The 17,744-nt window shown below is 41.5% G+C and overlaps 1 protein-coding gene across 9 annotated transcripts in view; it reads left to right on the plus strand.

Moving 5' to 3' along the window:
• NIN (ninein) overlaps nucleotides 1-17,744 on the plus strand; it is a 118,501-nt gene that overhangs the window by 61,329 nt on the left and 39,428 nt on the right. For all 9 annotated transcript variants that reach the window (XM_066344140.1, XM_066344139.1, XM_066344138.1 and 6 more), the window contains 8 exons: nucleotides 2,555-2,701; nucleotides 3,509-3,676; nucleotides 4,178-4,314; nucleotides 4,984-5,124; nucleotides 5,376-5,550; nucleotides 8,629-8,739; nucleotides 9,122-9,211; nucleotides 12,148-12,286. In XM_066344140.1, the coding sequence (XP_066200237.1) occupies nucleotides 2,555-2,701; nucleotides 3,509-3,676; nucleotides 4,178-4,314; nucleotides 4,984-5,124; nucleotides 5,376-5,550; nucleotides 8,629-8,739; nucleotides 9,122-9,211; nucleotides 12,148-12,286 (1,108 nt within the window). The remainder of the gene's footprint in view (nucleotides 1-2,554; nucleotides 2,702-3,508; nucleotides 3,677-4,177; nucleotides 4,315-4,983; nucleotides 5,125-5,375; nucleotides 5,551-8,628; nucleotides 8,740-9,121; nucleotides 9,212-12,147; nucleotides 12,287-17,744) is intronic.

A 17,744-nucleotide genomic window follows, 5' to 3' on the forward strand; every position in this document is an offset into this window, starting at 1 on the left:
TGGGAAATCAACCGTCCAAAGACCTGGCTGGTACATCATGGGAGTAAGAATGTCCTCAGGGCTCTAGATTTGGCTCCTGTGCAGGCTACAGGAGGTGCCTGTTGCCCAGTGAACTTGTGTTCTTTTATATTTTTTTTATTTATTTATTTATTTTACAGAGACAGAGAGAGAGCCAGAGAGAGGGATAGATAGGGACAGACAGGAAGGAAGAGAGATGAGAAGCATCAATCAGTAGCCCTTCACCGTGACACCCCAGTTGTTCACTGATTGCCCTCTCACATGTGCCCCGACCCGGGGGGCTACAGCAGACCGAGTGACCCCCCCGCTCAAGCCAGCTACCTTGGGTCCACGCTGGTGAGCTTTGCTTAAACCAGATGAGCCCGCACTCAAGCTGGCGACCTCAGGGTCTTGAACCTGGGTCCTCCGCATCCCAGTCCAATACTCCATCCACTGTGCCACTGCCTGATCAGGCAAACTTGTGTTCTTTTAAATCCAACCCTGCTTATCCACCCTCTTCTGAATCACACATCCTTTTTATTCACCACTTGTCTACTCTCCCCATGCATTGATTTGGCCAGGGTCACAAAGTCAAGCAGTGTGGATCTAAGGTCAGAGCCAAAATATGCTTGTTAAGTTCAGTCAGCACAGCTGGATTTTACTGTGACTTCTGCTTTGATGGTCCTGAGAGCCTAGTCCTCTGAGAAAGTGTTCTTTTGGTTGATAAGAATAAGACCAAGGGCCCTGGCCGGTTGGTTCAGTGGTAGAGCATCGGCCTGGTGTGCAGAAGTCCTGGGTTCGATTCCCAGCCAGGGCACACAGGAGAGGCGCCCATCTGCTTCTCCACCCCTCCCCCTCTCCTTCCTCTCTGTCTCTCTCTTCCCCTCCCGCAGCCGAGGCTCCATTGGAGCAAAGATGGCTCAGGCACTGGGGATGGCTCTGTGGCCTCTGCCTCAGGCGCTAGAGTGGCTCTGGTTGCAACATAGCGACACCCCGGAGGGGCAGAGCATCGCCCCCTGGTGGGCAGAGCGTCACCCCTGGTCGGGCGCATGTGGGAGTCTGTCTGACTGTCTCTCCCCATTTCCAGCTTCAGAAAAATACAAAAGAAAAAAAAAAAGACTAAGACCAAGAAGCTAAGGGATCTTGGCAACCTCAGAATCTTGACCCAAATACCTTTCTGTTGGTTTCATCACACAATCCTCTAATAGAAACTGATGCTTCTGCCAAAGATTTTCCCTCTTTAGAATGGTCTTCTTGTTTGAGAGTCCTCTTGAGAGGAAGTGGTATATAAATAGAAGTAGAGACAGATGTTTCCTACTGGATATGAATTGGAAAAAAACAAAAACGTTTGAGATGAAAGAAATGCCTCAAGCATCTACATGAAGAATAAAACCAACAATCCTGAGATGACAGGAATCCTAGTTATAATCCAGACTTATGAAACTAATATTGAAAATTTGAGGATGTGTTACAAAGAGGCCTTTGTTAGAATGGACCCAATTAATTGTAAGCTCTAATGCAATAAAAGTGAATTTGTTGTTTATGCTATTTATTACTTGGCAACAAGAGCATCACCTGAGAGCTTGCTAGAAAGGCAGAATCTCAGGCCCTGCCCCCAGATTTAACTGTATGAGAGTCCACCATTTAACAAGATCCTAAGGTGGTCCCTGTTCTGTTCATTGGAAGCATTTTCCTACACAAAAATTCTAGCCCTCCCCAACAAAGAGGAATCTGACTGCCAGGAGAAAGAGATCTTTGCCTTCCCTCCCTGTTTCGTGTTTCATTGATTCACCTGCTTGATTCCCTTTGAGCTAGGGAGCAAAACACCTCGTAGGGAAGCCTGCAGAAGGGACTGTCATCCACTGTCCTTTTCTCCAGTTATATGGTGCGGACCACTTGAGTACTGTCAGAGGTTACAAAATGGCAGGCAAAAATTCCCTTCTCTTTATATCTCTAAGAACCCTTCTGCTTCACACACACAAAATCCTTCTTTTCCAGTCTTCACTCTTCTGTGCTAAAACTGTTAAAACAAATAAAAACCCAGAACATGCAGTACTGTTCCAAGTAGCATTCTAAATCCCAAGTCATGGGTTTCAGATTCTTAACTTATTGCTCTGTCCCGGACCAAATTCTCTGGGCTAACATACCAATTTCAAAAATTTAACATAAGCACAGTATTATGTAGAGCCACCCTAGTGTGAATGGCCCAATGTCCAACCAACTTTTACAACACCAGGAAGCTATATCTTTGTATTTTTTACGCAATATTTTAATTTGTGAGAATAACGTAGACTAATATGAAAGATTACCTGCTCTAAAAGTATGCGTAAAAGAGAAAACAGTTCATTGCTGACATGTGTAAAGATTATGAAGGTGTTGAAATGGACTTTTCATTAGGTCGTGCAAACTGGAAAGGAAAGTAAATTCAGTGAAATTAGAATAAACGGGCATATATTTCTGGGCCGTGGGATCAACCGTGGTGCCCATTTCTATTGGCCAGGAGTGTACTTTGGGCTTTGTGTTATTTTGAGTGAAATATTTGGTTACCGTTTTCTAGATGCTTGAGGAAGTGTTCCATAATCTTGAACCTGATGGCACAATGAGCATAGAAGATTTTTTCTATGGCTTGTTCAAAAATGGAAAATCCCTTACACCATCGGCATCTACTCCATACAGGCAGTTGAAAAGGCATCTCTCCATGCAGGTAAGAAATAAATGGGAAGTAGATTTTTTATAAGTAGAAGTTAAACTTAACCATTTGAATAATTTTTAATGACTTAATTTGTTGAAGAAAAATACTGAGGAGAAAGAGAGAAGCAAGAGACAAGTAAGAAAGACAGACTAAACCATCAAGAAGGAAGAGTTGGGTTTGAGAAATTACCATAAATTACAGAGTGGGAAGGCCACTAATTATGGCCCTTAATGTTGGCTGAAGAAGAAACCTGGCGTTAAGTAGAGACACATCTCATCTGTATCAAGGAACTGTCTACCAGGGCGATTGCTGTTGATGAGCTTTGCGTTCTTGGCTCACTTGGGAAAAGCAAATCAAAGAGGCTGAACGACTTTTTTTTCTAGCAGTGTAAATTAGAGAAACATGCCTTCTGCTCCTTGTGGACAGGACTGACCAGTTTTGTTCTTTTGTGTGTGTGTGTGTGCGTGCGTGTGTGTGTGTGACAGAGACAGAAAGAAGGAGAGATAGGAACAGACTGACAGGAAGGGAGAGAGACAAGAAGCATCAATTTTTTGCTGCAGCACCCTAGTTGTTCATTGATTACTACTGATTACTCTCCCACATGTGCCCTGACCAGGGGACCATAGCAGACCGAGTGACCCCCTGCTCAAACCAGCGACCCCGGGCTCAAGCTGGCGAAGCCCAGGGTTTCGAACCTGGGTCCTCCACGTCCCAGTCTGATGCTCTATCCACTGCTCCACCGCCTGGTCAGGCAGCTTTTGTCTTCACCAACATCTTGTTGAAACTCCTGAGCTTGCTCAAGATTTTTTCTTCTTCCAGTCTTTTGACGAGAGTGGACGACGTACTACAACACCATCGGCAATGACAAGTACTATTGGCTTTCGGGTCTTCTCCTGCCTGGATGATGGGATGGGCTACGCATCAGTGGAGAGAATCCTTGACACCTGGCAGGAAGAGGGCATTGAGAACAGCCAAGAGATCCTGAAGGTGTGGCAGCAGAAATGGGAGAAAAATCACAAAACGGGAAAGGGTTGAAAAGTCCTGGAGGTTTTTTTTTTAATTCTGATTTAATTTGATTTCTCCTTAATGATACTTCTATTCATAAGACGTCAGAGATAGGAGGTAACGCTTCCCACACTCTTTAAACAGGCATCTGTTGCTAACTACTTTATGTGCTTTTAACCTCTAAATTATTGATAAGAGAAATGTTCTTCACTAATTTTTGGCTGGTAAAGATTAGAATTATACCATTGTGTTTAATTAAAGTGCCAGATGACATTTTCTTTAAAAACATGTAAATAACCACATTATAGTTTCCTTGAAGAGAACTTAATTATGTCTGGACTGAAGATTATTCTTTAGCAATCACTGAAGAAATGTAATCACCCATCTCTAGACCATAAATTTAGCTCTCTGGATTTGTTAACCTTCACATTTTCTGCTCTCAGATGGAACTTGTGATTGTCCTGAACTTGTTCTGATTTTTAGGCCTTGGATTTCAGCCTTGATGGAAATGTCAACTTGACAGAATTGACACTGGCTCTTGAAAATGAACTTTTGGTCACCAAGAACGGCATTCACCAGGCGGCTCTGGCCAGCTTTAAAGCTGAGATCCGGCACTTGCTGTGAGTTGGGAGGAAGGTTCACCTGCTTCATTTGTTCCCTTTTCTACTTGTCCAGCAAGTCATTCAGATGCCTGTGACATGCATTCTTTTATTCTGTTGCAAATGTGGCTAATTTTCCTATCATCTCTCAACTGTAAAAATGAGGTAGAGCTTAGAAGTGCCTGTCGGTTTTTGAAGGGAGTGGTGGAATATCTTTGTGTTGGAAGGTTTTTAGTTATGTTGGTTTTGTGAGCCAGATGAGAGCTTTTTGGGGTCTACTTGTTGCTTAGAAACAGTTTGCCTTTGGCCTGACCAGGTGGTGGTGCAGTGGATAGAGCATTGGACTGGGACGCAGAGGACCCAGGTTTGAAACCCTGAGGTCACTGGCTTGAACACAGGCTCACTAGCTTGAGCACGGGATCACTAGCTTGAGCCCAAAAGTTGCTGGCTTGAAGCACAAGGTCACTGGCTTGAGACCAAAGGTCGCTCGCTATGCTGTAGCCCCCCAGTCAAGGCACATATGAGAAAGCAATCAATGAACAACTAAGGTGCTGCAACAAAGAAATAATGCTTCTCATCTCTCTCCCTTCCTGTCTGTCTGTCCCTATCTGTCCCTCTTCATCTCTCTCCGTCTCTGTCACAAAAAGAAAAAAGAAGTTTTTCTTTAACTCAGTTTATTTCTGACTCTAGGGAGCGTGTTGATCAAATGGTCAGAGAAAAAGAAAAGCTACGCTCAGACCTGGACAAAGCTGAGAAACTCAAGTCGCTAATGGCCTCAGAGGTGGACGATCACCACGCGGCCATAGAGCGGCGGAATGAGTACAACCTCAGGTGCGACTGGCAGGGCAGGTCCATCCTTACCCAGCATCCTGGGCCCAAGCAGCAGGGATCAGCCAGCCTGCCTGCTCGCTCACACCTGCCGGGAGTGACTTACGGGTGGCTAAGCCTAAAGGAAAGCAGGATACATTAGACACTTCCTCAAGCTGCTTTCCCTGTCTGTGACTCTGTTTCCATATTTGGTGGGTCCACATAGGGATCCCTGAGGGATTCGGTGGCAGCTTGCCGGTCTTTCCTCCTCACAGGAAACTGGATGAAGAATACAAGGAGCGCATCGCAGCATTAAAGAATGAACTCCGGAAGGAGAGAGAGCAGATCATGCAGCAGGTGGGCAAGCAGCGTTCGGAACTTCAGCAGGAAATTGAAAAGGCAAAAACAGAAGAGAACTACATCCGGGACCGTCTTGCCCTATCTTTAAAGGTAATCCTCACATGAGTTGTGTGGTCTGTGTCCTGCGGGGGAACCGTAGCTGTGTAAGAGGGCAGTTCTGCCAGGGCTCGGTCCAAGGATGCCTGTAAGTTTACCCCACTGGGTCATGATCCAGACGTAGCAGAGCCCACCTGGGATCTAGATTTCAGGAGTATCCAGGCTGGTTTACCAACAGTGCTGATTAATGTATCTTGTTCTTCTTTCCCACTGAGGCCGCACTGGGTTCTCAGGGCTTTCTGGCCAGGTTGATGCCCTCTTTCCTTCCCTGCCTGCCCCTCTTAGTTGCAGGCCTTGTCTCCTGCACACAGAACCCATGCACTGTGCTTCTCTGCTTCCAGATGTGCCTTTGGCCTTACACATCCTCCTCTTCTTTCCCATGCCTCCGTGAAGGAAGTGATCCTTCTCTTCCCCGGACTCTGACCCCAGATACTATGGTCCAACGCCGTCTAGAGATAAGGGGGGTAAGGGCTCTGCGCTCTGACTGCCGGGTTCCAATCTGGAGACCACTGCTGACTAGAAAACCTTGCTCAAGTTGCCCAACCCTGTTTTCTAATGTGCGGAACGGGCATCATCGTCATACCTACCCCATAGCATTGATATGTGCATTAAATGAGATGCCACACATAGTGTGTCTGGAAGGTAATCAGCACATCTGGAACACTCACTATTTTTGAGGTTATAAAAGATTCCCAAACTCCACACATCAAAAAAACTGAGCCAATTCTTGCTCCCTAGCCATGAAACTATTTCTCCTCTCAAATTTTCTCTTTAACCTATATAATCTAATCTACCATGTGCTATAAGTCACAGAAGTTAAAACCTTCGGTCACCCTCACTCATCAGTCTTTAAATCTTGTTGAGACTCTGAAATGCCTCTCAGATTTACCCACTTCCTTTCCATGTTTACAGGCTCTGAATAGGTTCAGAGTTCATCACTATTTCTCAGTGGACTTAACGTGCAGCCTTCCCTCTGTCTATCTAACCTCCATGTGGCTACCAGAGTTACCTTACTAAAGAGCACCTTCAATCATGCTGTCACCCTGTGAGGCTGCAGTGTGGTAGCACTCCTACGGGGCTTGTCATGCCATCCTCACCTCAGGAACCGCCAGCAACCGCCCCTGCCATGCCCCTCACCCCCTGGCACCTGCCATAATTGGCTCTCTCATTTCTGCAGTGGGATTTTATTCTCCTTTACCACTTTCTCCAACTCTGCAGGCCACATTACTTCTTTGTTTCCATTTCACTTACTTTGTTTTTGTTAGCCTGGTTTTCTCTTGCATCATAGGTAATTGTATTCACATCTGACTCCCTTGCTGGTCCTGGATTTGCGTCCCTGGGGTCAGCAACAGGATCTGGTTCCACGGTGTACAGAGCGACAGACAGGCCTGAGGCACTGAGACCGGTCCTGGTTGTTTGACATCTAAATTTAGACCCACTTTGAAAGATTAGTTTTAGAACTGGCACTTTGAGGGAAGGTAATATTTTTTTAATGCTTCAAGAACATTCCTTTTTATTCCATATTGCTGTGAGAGGGTATGAGCTAAAATGTGTTAACATTTGTTGGCTCCATATTCCTTTGGCAAAATGTACTTTGAAAATATTGTTCTTTCAGTCAGCCTTTAATGTTGGAATAAAAAATGGGTCAGATAGCATGTCTCTGGGATTCTATTTTTTAACAAATGTGGGTAGAAATCTCTCTAACAAGTATTACATAAACAGAAAAAAACCCCACTCTTTGTGGACTTCATTTTATTCTATTATAATAATTTAAACATATATCAATTATGAAAAACCTATGCATGTATAGCTTTTACATCTTTAAACCAAAATAAAATATAAACCAAACTATAACATCAGAAATAAAAATTGATTTTAGAGTAATTCTACTTTTTATTTATTTATTTGGTGACAGAGACAGAGATAGAGAGAGGGACAGACGGGAATAGACAGAACAGGAAGGGGAGAGAGATGAGAAGCATCAATTCTTTGTTGCAGCTCCTTAGTTGTTCATTGATTGCTTTCTTATATGTGCCTTGACTGGGGGGCTACAGCAGAGCAAGTGACCCCTTATTCGAGCCAGCGACCTTTGGGCTTAAGCCAGCAACCATGGGGTCATATCTATGATTCCACGCTCAAGCCAGTTACCCTGTGCTCAAGCTGATGAGCCTGCCCTCAAGCCAGTGACCCCAGGGTTTCAAACCTGGGTCCTCTATGTCCTGGTCCGATGCTCTATTCACTGCACCACTGCCTGGTCAGGCAGTAATTCTACCTTTTATACTTTTTCTGACTTCTCTTTTGCTGTTAGCTGAACCAGTTTTCTCTCCTCTGACAATATGTTGAGAATGTTTTTTGTATCATTAAACTTTCTACTGCAATGCCGTCCAATAGAAACACAATGCAGGCCATACGTGTAATTTCCAATAGCCACATTAAAAGGTAAAAAGAAGCAGGTGAAACGAATTTGAAGACATTTCTTTTAATCTAGTGTCTCCAAACATTATCATTTTGATATAATCAATGTACAAAATTATTATTGAGCTATTTTATATTTTTGTGCTAACCCTTAGAAATCTGGTGACTGTTTTGCACGTATAGCACATCTCAGTTTGTACTATACCTATTTCAAGCGCTCAGTGTCCACATGTGACTGCTAGTGGCTGCATATCGGACAGCACAGTTCTGTAAAGTCAAAAAAAGAAGTGGCAGACTTTTAGATTATAAGATATCTATTTTCTAACATTTACTTTTGTCTAATCTGAAACATTTTTTAAAAGATTTTATTCATTTTAGAGAGGGGAGAGAGAGAGAAAGGTGGGGGGTAGGAGTGGGAAGCAGCAACTCATATTTGCTTTCCGTATGTGCCTTGACTGGACAAGCCTAGGGAATCAAACCGGTGACCTCAGCATTCCAGGTTGACACTCTAGCCACTGTGCCACCACAGGTCAGGCTGAAATTTTCAAAAGGAACAAACTTTTCATCTATAGCACTGATTTATGCCTCATATAAAATGATGCGACAGTTTGCTTATAATTTCCTCTCTGCTTCTTTAATTTCTCCAAATTCCTTCAGGAAAACAGTCGTCTAGAAAATGAGCTTCTGGAAAATGCAGAGAAGCTGGCAGAGTATGAGACTCTGACAAACAAACTTCAACAAAATTTGGAAAATGTGTTAGCAGAAAAGGTAAATGTGTTTAATTTTGATTTCCTGATATGCCAGCCCAAAGTGTGGTTGACTCGGAGGGGCAGAAGCAGTGCCGCAGGCAACATTTCTGTGAGGGGATCACTTAGGTGGCTGAAGGAAGCGGTCCTGTTGGCAGAGCCCTCACGTCAGGTTAGGTGTGAGGGCAGTGTAGCGTGGCACTGGGGGGATCCCTGTGTTCGCTGAACACGTCTCTCTAGCATGTTCTTCCCATCATCCAGTTGGGAGTGTTTCTGCTTAAATGTCACATGCCTTTCATACTCAAGAGACTGGGTGAACACCAGAAACTGGGACCTTTGGTATATTATAGGTCAAAGAAGGACACTTGGGGGAAAATGACAGCTTTCTTCTTTCCTTTCTCTAGTTCGGGGACCTCGATCCCAGCAGTGCTGAATTCTTTCTGCAGGAAGAGAGGCTGACACAGATGAGGAATGAATATGAGCAGCAGTGCAGGGTGAGTGACTGAAGGGAACTCAGTCAGTGGCAGAGTGCCTGGGTTCAAATCCTGCTTCACCATTGACCAGCTGTGTGACCATGAGCAAGTCACTTACCTGAGGGCACCTCAGTTCCTCATCTATATGGTGGTAAAACAATTGGGTTGTTGTGAGGATTCAGTGAGTGACTGAAGGTCAGGTGCTTTGAACAGAGCCTGGGGACATAGTAAACACTTAAATGTTAGCTATTGATACTATTATTTTATATCTTGAAGTATTAGGGAATCATGCACACTACATTTAAGTTTGCTTTATCTAAGCTGAAAATTGTGAGTGCTCAGAGGAAAATACAGTTTTATTCCGACTGGAGGTCATATTGCCGTGCTTACTTCAAAGTTACCCTTTCCTGAGTAATCATTACAGACCTAATCCTATGTAATTTGCCTTTGTCCTTTGGGTTTCTTTTTTTCTGATTATACTTCTTACTTTATTTACAAAGTGCAAATGAAGCAGAAACCACTCAAATCTTTAGCTAATAAATCATTACAAATTCCTACCGGAAGAGACAAATATCTTTGTGTATGTAAAAGAAATCTTGGATTATTTTTTCGAGTAAGACTCCTAAGTTTAAGTGTTTGAATTTTTTTTTTCTTAAACCACAAACACTTGTTTATTCTAACAAGGTAGGCACGACTGGGTTCTACCTGCCTTAGAGGAACCTTGTGCTTATGCAGAAATGAGGACAACATCGCCTCCTTTGCGGTGGTTCAGTCTGCCTTCCCAGGAAATGCATGTGCACCCCGAGTACAGAGATGGAACCCTGATGCCACTGCCACAGTTTAGTTTTGGCTCTTGGCTCTAATCAAGTAGAGGTCTTTTCTTTTTATGTCTTTAAAGTTAATTATATTATCAGTAAACTCTGTCAACTCTTCCTCCAAAAATTCCCTAAAGCCATCTACTTCTTCGTTGTTGTTTTTTAAAGCCTTTCATAACTATACAGTTTACCCACTTGAGGCGTACAAGTCACTGTTTTTTAGTATATTCACAGAACTGTGCAACCATTACCATAATCAATTTTAGAACATTTCATCACGCAAAAAGAAACTCCTACTCCACTTTGTTATACTCTCTTCCGTGACCCCAACCCTGGGCAACTAATAATCTACTTTCTGTCTCTATAGATTTGCCTGTCCTTTACATTGCATATAAATGGAATTATACAGCCTGACTGGTGGTGGTGCGGTGGATAGAGTGTTGATCTGGGGTGCTGAGGTCCCAGGTTCGAAACTCTGAGGTCACCAGCTCTTGAGTGTAGGGTCGCCTGCTTGAGCTCGGGGTCATCAGTGTGATCTCATGGTTGCTGGCTAAAGCTCAAAGGTCGCTGGCTTGAGCTAGGGGTCACTGGCTTGGCTGGAGCCCCCGGACAAGGCATGTATGAAAAGTAATCAATGAGGAACTAAAAGTGCCACAACTATGAGTAGATACTTCTCATCTGTCTCTCTCTCTCTCTCTTTCTCCTTCTCTCTAAAAAAGAATAGTAATTTAAATAATGGAATTATACAATATGTGGTCCTTTGTATCTGGCTTGCTTCATTTAGTGAAGGGTGTTCAAGGTCAATCTATGTTGTGGCATGTATCAGTACTTCATTTTTTTTCATTTGCTGAATAATCCATTATATGGCTATATCACATTTTATTTATTTGTTGATAGACATTTGGATTGTTTTAAAGATTATGAATAGTGCTTCTGTGAATATTTATGTGCAAGTTTTTGTGTGGATATTTGCTTTCATTTTTCTTGGGTATGTGCCTAAGAGTGAAATTGCTGGGTCATACTGGGTCATATGGTCATTGTATGTTTAACTTTTTGAGGGACTGCCAAACTTTTTCCAATGGGATTACACCATTGTACATTTCCACCAGTATGAGAGTTCCAATTTCTCCAAATCCTTGTTAGTAGTTACTATTGTATGTCTTTTTTATTCTAGCCATCCTAGTGGGTATGAAGTGGTATCCCTTTTGATTTGTATTTCCTGATGGCTAATGATGTTGAGTATCTTTTCATTTGCTTCTTGGTGTATCTTCTTTGGAGAAATGTCTATTTAGATCTGTTGCCTAATATTTAAATGAATTATTTGTCTTTTTATTATTGAGTTTTAATACCGTATTTTTTGCTCCATAAGACACACTTTTCTCCCCCAGAAGTGGAGGGGAAATGCATCTTATGGAGCGAAAAATACAGTATTTTATTAAATATTTTAACACGCCATTTGGTTCAGAATATTTTTCTTATTTTCTTATTTTCCTCCTTAAAACCCTAGACATGCCCTGGCCAGTTGGCTCAGTGGTAGAGCATTGGCCTGGTGTGCGGAAGTCCCGGGTTCGATTCCCGGCCAGGGCACACAGGAGAAGCGCCCATCTGCTTCTCCACCCCTCCCCCTCTCCTTCCTCTCTGTCTCTCTCTTCCCCTCCCGCAGCCAAGGCTCCATTGGAGCAAAGATGGCCCGGGCGCTGAGGATGGCTCTGTGGCCTCTGCCTCAGGCGCTAGAGTGGCTCTGGTTGCAACAGAGCGACGCCCCGGATGGGTAGAGCATCGCCCCCTGGTGGGCGTGCTGGGTGGATCCTGGTCGGGCGCATGCGGGAGGCTGTCTGACTGCCTCCCAGTTTCCAGCTTCAGAAAAATACAAAAACAAACAAAAAAAAAACCCAAGATGTGTCTTATGGTCAGGTGCATCTTATGGAGCAAAAAATATGGTAGTTATTTATATATTCTAGTTACAAGTCCCTTATCAGATACATAATTTGCAAAAACTTTTCTCCCATTCATTAAACTTTTTTTTTTTACTTGCTTGTTGGTATCCTTTAAAGCACAAAAGTTTTTTATTTCGATGATGTTCTATTTATTTATTTTTGCTTGATGTCACATCTAAGACTCGTGTTGGTTTTTAAATTCTAGGAATTACAAGACCAAGTGGATGAACTCCAGTCTGAGTTGGAGGAATATCGCACACAAGGGAAAGTTTGCAAACTTCCCTTGAAGAACTCACTGTCAGAAGAACTTGATATTAACAGTGGTTGCCTTGAGCCTGACCAGGGTAAGCCATCTTTTCAGAGCCTCTGCCTTTTGCCTTTTCTTTTTAGAACCGTGGTTGAATGTAAAATTGACAAACTTTGGCAACAAGAACAACAAAAAGGACTTTGGCGATACTTTTTCTTGAACTGTTTCCCTTGTGATCTGTGTTTTCAATTGTTTTTGAAGTCTTTGTGAGAAAACTTTATCTGATTTTGATATGCAACAACAAAGGAGTGGAAAACTCAAACCACAAGGATATTTACTTTGTTTAAAAGAAAAAAAAAAAAACTGGCCACAAGTCTGAGAATCCAGGCTTTGGGAGGGCTAGAATTCAGACACTGAGCTATTGCTGTGTCCCCCATTTCTAAAGGAGTGCTTAGGTGGTATGACAGTGGCTTTGGAGAGGGGGCCAGCCAGAAACCACAGAATTTGGGTTTTTAATGCTGGCTGTGCTAAATGTCCGTATTGCATCTGCAAAACAATAAATAAAATAAATATGTTGGTTGCCTGTGTCTTTGAGGAAAATTTTGAGAGGGAGGGTTGGAAGGCAGAGCTGTTAGGGAACCATCCTGTCTGCTCTTTTTCTCCCTCCTGGATTCCTGCCTCTTTCTTCCAGTGTGCTTAACTTAAATTTCAGAAAGGGCTCATAATAAATTCTCCTGTTATAAATAGTTTTGTTTTGTCCACTGTTACTTTTTATAGGAGTACATGTCATTGTAAGTATTATTTATTCTTCTCCTCACCTATTTATTCTAGAATAAATAAGGGGCAGGGGGTTGGACAGAAAGATGCCATAAGACTTTTACTTCGATTCTAAGTCTGTAGCCTTACTATAGTGTAAGGACAGAGCCCAACCGATAATATGATACATCTCAGAAGCTTCTCTGGTCTTTTCCTTGATGACCAAATGTTGGAAGTTCTCCTCGTGGGTGTGTGAAGCTGTACTATCTTTGGGTGGTTTACACCCCAAGTACCACTTGTCGGGGACACGCCAGAATATATAAAGCGGAAGAACTCAAAGCAAGACCGTCAATTCCAGGTGCTAGATTTATGCCCCTTCTTTCATCTGCCTGTGTACTCACAGGAAAAGTATCCTTGAGTTCCCTGCCTTAAGAGATTTCTACTTACTTAGTATTAGTCATGACCATGCTGTTTATGTGTATACTAGCTCAGCACCCAGTTTAACACTTTACATTTCAGTATCCCTGTCAGTCATCATCATGGCAGTTACAGAGGTGAACTCATATAAATAAGTTGAGAAAATTTCCTTCAGATTTCCAATATCTGTGTTTCTAACCTATGCCCTATTTGTTTTGTCAAGTGAAAAATATTACCGACTAGGTGTTTCATCACCAAAAAGGATTTATTCAGGAAAAAGAAAGGATAGCAACCCAGTACCTGGTAAGCCACAGAAACACACTAGCCTGTGTGCCAGGATGGAGGGCTATTTCTATAAGGGAAAAAGGAAGTTAAGGGAAAGGGAAGCTAGAACCATAAAGCTTTATTATATAAAAAGAGTTCTCATGACTGTGTATAGTGCAAGGACTCTGCCCATAGCCCTTCTCTATTGATTATGTTCATTTTAAAGTTCCAGTTAGTCTTTATCTGTTTTTTTTTTTAAAGGCACAGACTGCCTGACCTCTGGTGGCGCAGTGGATAAAGCGTAGACCTGGAACACTGAGGTTGCCGGTTCAAAACCCTGCACTTGTCTGGTCAAGGCATATATGGGAGTTGATGCTTCCTGCTCCTCCCCCCTTTCTCTCTCTCTCTCTCTCTCTCTCTCTCTCTCTCTCTCTCCCTCCCTCCCTCCCTCCCTCCCTCCTTCCCTCCTCGCTAAAATGAATAAATAAAAAAAATAAAAATAAATTCTTTAAAGGCACAGACTGATAAGGTGGGGCTCTACCTGCACTACAAGAAATTAATATTATAGTACTTCTGTAGTGTTGAATAGTGAGTTGTGTATCTTGACCCATGAAATTAACACCTCAAGGCACAGCAACAAGTATGCTGGTCATTCATTCTCCGACCATATTGCCCCTTGTTAAAATTTTTTTTTAATTTTATTGAATTCATTAGGGCAACATTGGTTAATAAAATTATATAGGCTTCAAGTATACAATTCAACAGTATATCATCTGTGTATTGTACTGTGTGTTCACCACCCCAAGTCTCCTTCCGTCACCATTTAACCCCCTTTACCCTCTTCTCCCTTCCCCACTCCCTTTCCCTCTGGGAATCACTATACTTATATCTGTGAAGTTTTTTGTTTGTTTGCTTAATTCCTTTACCTTTTTACCCAAACCCCCAGCCCCCTTTCCCTATGACAGTTGTTAAGTCTGTTTTGTGTATCTATGCATCTGTTTCTACAGTGTGTCCGTAAAGTCATGGTGCACTTTTGACCGGTCACAGGAAAGCAACAGAAGACAATAGAAATGTGAAATCTGCACAAAATAAAAGGAAAACCCTCCCAGTTTCTGTAGGATGATATGGCAGCATGTGCGCATGTGCAGATGGTGACGTAACACTGTATACAGCGGAGCAGCCCACAGCCATGCCAGTCGAGATGTGGACGGTACAGAGGAAATTTCAGTGTGTTCTGTGGCTCGCTAAATTCGAATCCGTGACCAAAGTACAATGTGAATATCGGTGCGTTTATAACAAAGTGCCACCACATAGGAATAACATTACTCGGTGGGATAAGCAGTTGAAGGAAACCGGCAGTTTGGTGGAGAAACCCCGTTCTGGTAGGCCATCAGTCAGTGACAAATCTGTAGAGGCTATACGGGATAGCTACCTAAGGAGCCCTAAAAAATCTGTGCGTGAGCCCACACCAACTGCACTGAATAGGTGTGAAACTGGGAGAGTTTTACTTTATTTGGTGCAGATTTCACATTTCTATCATCTTTTGTTGCTTTCCTGTGATTGGTCAAAAGTGCACCATGACTTTACGGACACACTGTATTTTGTTTGTTTGTCTATTTTGGTCATTAGAGTCCACATATGAGTGAAATAGTATGGTACTTGTCTTTCTGAGTGGCTTATTTCACTTAGCATAATGCTCTCCAGATCCATCCATGGTGTCACAGAAAATAAGATTTCCTTCTTTTTTACAGTTGACTAATATTCTATTGTGTAAATGTACCACAGCTTTTTTTATCTACTCACCTATCGATGGGCACTTGGGCTGCTTCCAGATCTTGGTTGCTGTAAATAACACTGCAGTAAATATAGGAGTGCTTGTATTCTTTTGAATTAGGTTTCTTAAGATAAATTCCCAGAAGTGGAATTGCTGGGTCAAAGCAGTTCCATTTTTAATTTTTTGAGGAAACGCCATACTGTTTTCCACAGGAGCTGCACCAGTCTGCATTCCCACCAACAGTACACAAGGGTTCCTTTTTTTCCACATCCTCGCTAACATTTGTTTATTGATTCATTGATGGTAGTCATTCTGACAGGGGTGAGGTGATATCTTATTATGGTTTTGATTTGCATTTCTCTGATGGTTAGTGACATTGAGCATCTTTTCATAAGTCTATTGGCCATCTGTATGTACTCTTTGGAGAAGTGTTTATTCAGGTTCTATGCCCATTTTTTAATTAGATTGTCTTTTTGGTGTTGAGTTGTATAAGTTCTTTATAAATTTTTTATATTAACCCCTTACCAGGTGGATCATGGCGAATATGTTCTCCCATTCAGTGGGTTTTCTTTTCATTTTATTCATGGTTTCCTTTGCTATGCAAAACTTTTTAGTTTGATGTTGTTCCATTTGTTTATTTTTTCTTTTGTTTCCTTTGCCTGAGAGGATATATCAGGAAAAATATTGCAATGAGAAATGTCAAGGTTTTACTGCTAATGTTTTATTCTAGGATATTTATGGTTTTGAGTCTAACATTTAAGTCTTTAATCCATTTTGAATTTATTCTGTATGTGGTATAAGAAGGTGATCTATTTTTCTTTCTTTTTTTTTTTTTTGCATGAATCTGCCCAGTTTTCCTTATACCATTTATTGAATAGACTATCCTTACCCCATTGTATGTGCTTGCCTCCTATGTTAAATATGAATCGACCACAGAGGCATAGTTTTATTTCTGGGCTCTCTATTCTGTTCCATTGATCTATACGTCTGGTTTTCTGCCAGTATCATGCTGTTTTGATTACAGTGGCCTTGTAGTACAGTCTGATGTCAGGTAGCATGATTCCTCCTACTTTGTTCTTCTTTCTCAATATTTATTGTGGCTATTAGGGTCTTTTGTAGTTTCATATAAATTTTTGGAATATTTGTTCTAGTGCTGTGAAATACATCACTGGTATCTTGATAGGAGTTGCATTGAATCTATAGATTGCTTTGGATAGTATGGACATTTTACTGATGTTAGTTCTTCCTATCCATGAGCATAGTATATGCTTCACTTATCTGCATCTTCTTCAATTTCTTTCTTCAGTGACTTATAATTTTCCAAGTACAGGTTTTTTACATGCTTCGTTAAATTTATTTCTTTGTATTTTATTCTTTTTGAAGCAATTGTGAATGGGATTGTTTTCTTAGTTTCCGTTTCTGATAGTTTATTATTGGTATATAAAAATGCAACTTATTTCTGGATATTTATTTTGTATCCTCCTACTTTTACTGAATTCATTTGTCTGTTCTAGTAGTTTTCTGGTAGAATCTTTAGAGTTCTCCATATACTGTATCATGTCATCTGTAAATAATATTTTACTTCTTCCTTTTTAATTTAGATGACTTTTATTTCTTCTTTTTGCCTGATTGCTATGGCTAGGACTTCTAGTATTATATTGAATAAGAGCAGTGATAGTGGACATCCCTGTCTTGTTCCTATCTTGAGGGAAACACTTTGTAGTTTTTGCCCATTGAGTATGATGTTGGCTGTGGGTTTGTTATATATGGTTTTTGTTATGTTGAGTGATGTTCCCTCTAGTCCCAGTTTAATGAGAGTTTTTATCATAAATGGGTGTTGGATTTTATCAAATGCTTCTTCTGCATCCTTTCATTGGATCATGTGGTATTTATCTTCCATTTTGTTTTTGTGGTGTATTACATTTATTAATTTGTGTAGATATTATACTAGCCTTGCATTCCTAAAATAAATCCCACTTGATCATGATGTATGATTTTTTTTATGTATTGCTTGGTCTAGTTTACTAATACTTTGTTGAGGATTTTAGCATCTATGGTTCATCAGGAATATTGGCCTATAATTTATTTTCATTGTAGTGACTGTATCTGGTTTTGGAATTAGTGTAATGCTAGCCTCATAAAGTGAGCTTGGGAGTCATCCCTCCTCTTAAATTTTTTGGAATAGTTTGAGATGGATAAGTGTTGTTTCTTCTTTGAGTGTCTGGTAAAATTTATCTGTGAAACCATCCAGTCCAGAACTTTTGTTTGTTGGGAGTTTTTTTTATTACTTTTTCAATTTTACTAGTTGTAATCTCTCCATTCAAATACTCGAATTCTTACTGAT

The sequence above is a fragment of the Saccopteryx leptura genome, chromosome 6 (genome assembly GCF_036850995.1).
Source record: "Saccopteryx leptura isolate mSacLep1 chromosome 6, mSacLep1_pri_phased_curated, whole genome shotgun sequence".
Taxonomy (NCBI): Eukaryota; Metazoa; Chordata; class Mammalia; order Chiroptera; family Emballonuridae; genus Saccopteryx; species Saccopteryx leptura.